The 2844-nt window shown below is 58.6% G+C and overlaps 1 protein-coding gene across 1 annotated transcript in view; it reads left to right on the top strand.

Moving 5' to 3' along the window:
- Window positions 1-1041, top strand: part of CCNE1 (cyclin E1) — a 12072-nt gene extending 11031 nt beyond the window's left edge. Inside the window, exons 9-11 of the mRNA XM_006770904.2 lie at window positions 1-69; window positions 149-306; window positions 490-1041. Coding sequence (XP_006770967.2) covers window positions 1-69; window positions 149-306; window positions 490-612 — 350 coding nt within the window. The 3' untranslated portion in view covers window positions 613-1041. The remainder of the gene's footprint in view (window positions 70-148; window positions 307-489) is intronic.
- The last annotated feature ends 1803 nt before the right edge of the window (window positions 1042-2844 follow it).

The following is a 2844-nucleotide window of genomic DNA, read 5'->3' as shown; positions in this document are numbered from 1 at the left end:
CCTACGGCGTCCTGGCCGCGTCCGCCCTGTACCACTTCTCCTCCTCCGAGCTGATGCAGAAGGTCTCAGGTGCGCCTCTCCCCGGGCGCTCGCGGGGCGGACGGGCCAGCCGCGGCCTGGGCGCCTGACGTGCCGCATGTCCTCGCAGGGTACCAGTGGTGCGACATCGAGAAGTGCGTCAAGTGGATGGTCCCCTTCGCCATGGTCATCAGGGAGGCAGGGAGCTCGAAGCTGAAGCAGTTCCGGGGCGTGCCCCCCGAGGACGCCCACAACATCCAGACCCACCTGAACAGCCTGGACCTGCTGGTCAGTCGCCCGCCCTTCCCCCCGAGGAGGGAGTCGCTCGGCAGATGCTGCGCTGAGCCCTGCACAGCACAGGCTTCTAGATGGTTCTTTGCTATTTCCCCTCACTCGCCCCCACAGGACACAGCACAGTCGTGACGCCCAGAGACATTGGCTCCCGTGGTAACACTCTGCTCTTGTCTGCAGGACAAAGCACAAGCCAAGAAAGCCATATTGTCGGAACAGAATAGGGTTTCTCCCCTCCCGTCCGGGCTCCTCACCCCCCCGCCGAGCGGCAAGAAGCAGAGCGGCGAGCCAGAGACGGAGTGACCCACCAGCCTCCTCACCAAAGACAGTGGTGCCCAAGTGCCTGCCCGTCCGCGCCCGGAGGCCGCCTCAGCTTCAGGCGCGAGCAGGGCTCCTGAGGACGGCACTGGACGGGAGTGCCGTCTCGTCTCGAGGCCTCGATTGTGCGATAAGTGGGTCAAGTTCACCAGCCACCTCCAGACACGACCGCTCGATGCTGCTAGGAGGGCGCTGCTAGACTTGACCGACTCTCCCAGACCCCAGGGCGGAGCTGAGGAGCGCGGCCTCCGGTCCTGGGCGCTCGGTGCTGAGGGGCGGGCGGGCGCGTCGTGATGGGGGCCCGCCCTCCACGCTATCAGTTGACAATGTACAATGCCTTTTATGAACTTGTTCGAAGTGCTGCTACGTCTGCCCGTTTTTAATAAAGGTAACACTGTCTTTGAGACAGCTGGCTCCATGCGCTGTGTCTGCTCACTGGCCTTAGAAGCCAACGCTGAATGCGGCGCGCGGAGCTCTCGGCCTGACTTCATGCTTCTGGGGGCTCCAGGCTCTCCGCTGACAGAGCTCCGGGGCGCCCTCGCTCCCACAGTGCCCGGCTCGCGCCTCCCCCGCCTGAAGGGGCTCTGTCTGGAGATCTTAGCGGCTCGCCTCACGCGTGCTGACCGTCTCGACGTGGCGGCCTCAACAACTGTCTTCCTTTCTCACCAGGCTTTGGCGTGTGAATGGGTTCGTAAAAGGGAGGGTGAATGAGCAGATAAATCAACTTGTTTCCAGCTTGGTATTTTTATCTCATTTTGTAAAAAATCTGCCCCAGGTAGAAGGAAAAACAGCCATTTCCAATGTGTCATATTTGTAGGGAGTTGGAGACAAATTTAATACCGTTTCCTGATAAAACTGTCCAAATCTCCAGACAACGCTGTGTGACTGAATGACACCCCGACAGCCATTCTTCAATTACAGGAGAAAAAATTTTTTTTAATTTTTATTGATTTCAGAGAGGAGAGGGAGAGAGAGAGAGAAGCATGAACGATGAGAGAGAATCATGGGCCGGCTGCCTCCTGCACGCCCCCCACTGGGGATGGAGCTCGCAACCCGGGCCTGTGCCCAGACCGGGAATGGAACCATGACCTCCTGGTTCATAGGTCGATGCTCAACCACTGAGCCCCGCTGGCCGGGCCATTTCAGCTGAAATTTTAGCATGGTCGCTTGCGGGTGACTTGCAAAAAATCCTAAAAGTGGTTCATTTCCATTGGGCATTTTCTATGCAAAAAGATAGCACCAAAACCATTCCTATTTTCAAAGTTTTCTTACAAGTTTGGGAGCTTGACATGGGGGAGGTCACAGGGGTCGGAAAGCAGGTTTGGGGTGAAGGTTAATTTCCAGGTCGCCTGGCAGCCTCAGGTTGTGGGTCTCCCTGAGTGCCGAGCTGAGAGCCGGGTGTCTCAAGTGGCTGGAATGCTGCGTTTCTGGAAGTCCGTCTTTTTAAACGACAGCGTTGCTACGGGCGACTCTGAATCTGCCAGTGAAGGGTACGTCCTGGTGGGAAGTGAATTTGGAGGAATCCTATTGCCTGTGGCTCGCCCTGGCTGGTTGCTCAATGGTTAGAGCGGCGGCCCAGGGACTGAAGGGTCGTGGGTTCAATTTTGTCAAGTGCACGTACCTCAGTTCCAGGCTCCATCCTCGGCCTGGTAGGGGCGTGTGTGAAAGGCAACCAATCCATGTCTCTCTCACATTGACATTTCCCTCTCTCCCCCGCCCTTTCACTCTCTAAAAAGCAATAGAAAAATCTCCTCGGGTGAGGATGAACAAGAAAGAAAAAGATACGTTCTGTGGCTCAGCCAGAAACCGAGGGCCACGGTAAGCAGGGTTTCCCTCCCCAAGGAGCTCCCTCCATGGCTCGTGGTCAGTACAGTCAGGGGCCCCTCGCCGGTCGGCTCTCTGCCCGTCTGCCAAGTCATTTTTGTCTGCGATTCAGCTAAACCCGCTGAGGCCAGGCACCCGGGACAGACACGGTGAAAGGGCAGGTGGGGTCCTCCTGGGCGGACCCCTCACCGGCCCAGGGGGGTCCTCATACCAGGTGCTGCTGAGGTTCGTGTGGACTCGGTCTGGGGGCCCACCTCCAGCCGGGGGACCCTTTCGGGTCTGGAGCTCCCGAGGTCACGTCTGTGCTCTGACCCACAGCCAAACCAGGTCGGGGTTTATTCCGGCCAAACTGGGCCTCGGCTCCGGGCGGCGACGGGAAGGGAAGAGCTAATC

The sequence above is a fragment of the Myotis davidii genome, unplaced genomic scaffold (genome assembly GCF_000327345.1).
Source record: "Myotis davidii unplaced genomic scaffold, ASM32734v1 scaffold1745, whole genome shotgun sequence".
NCBI classification, from domain to species: domain Eukaryota; kingdom Metazoa; phylum Chordata; class Mammalia; order Chiroptera; family Vespertilionidae; genus Myotis; species Myotis davidii.
This window is presented reverse-complemented; position numbering and strand designations above follow the sequence as displayed.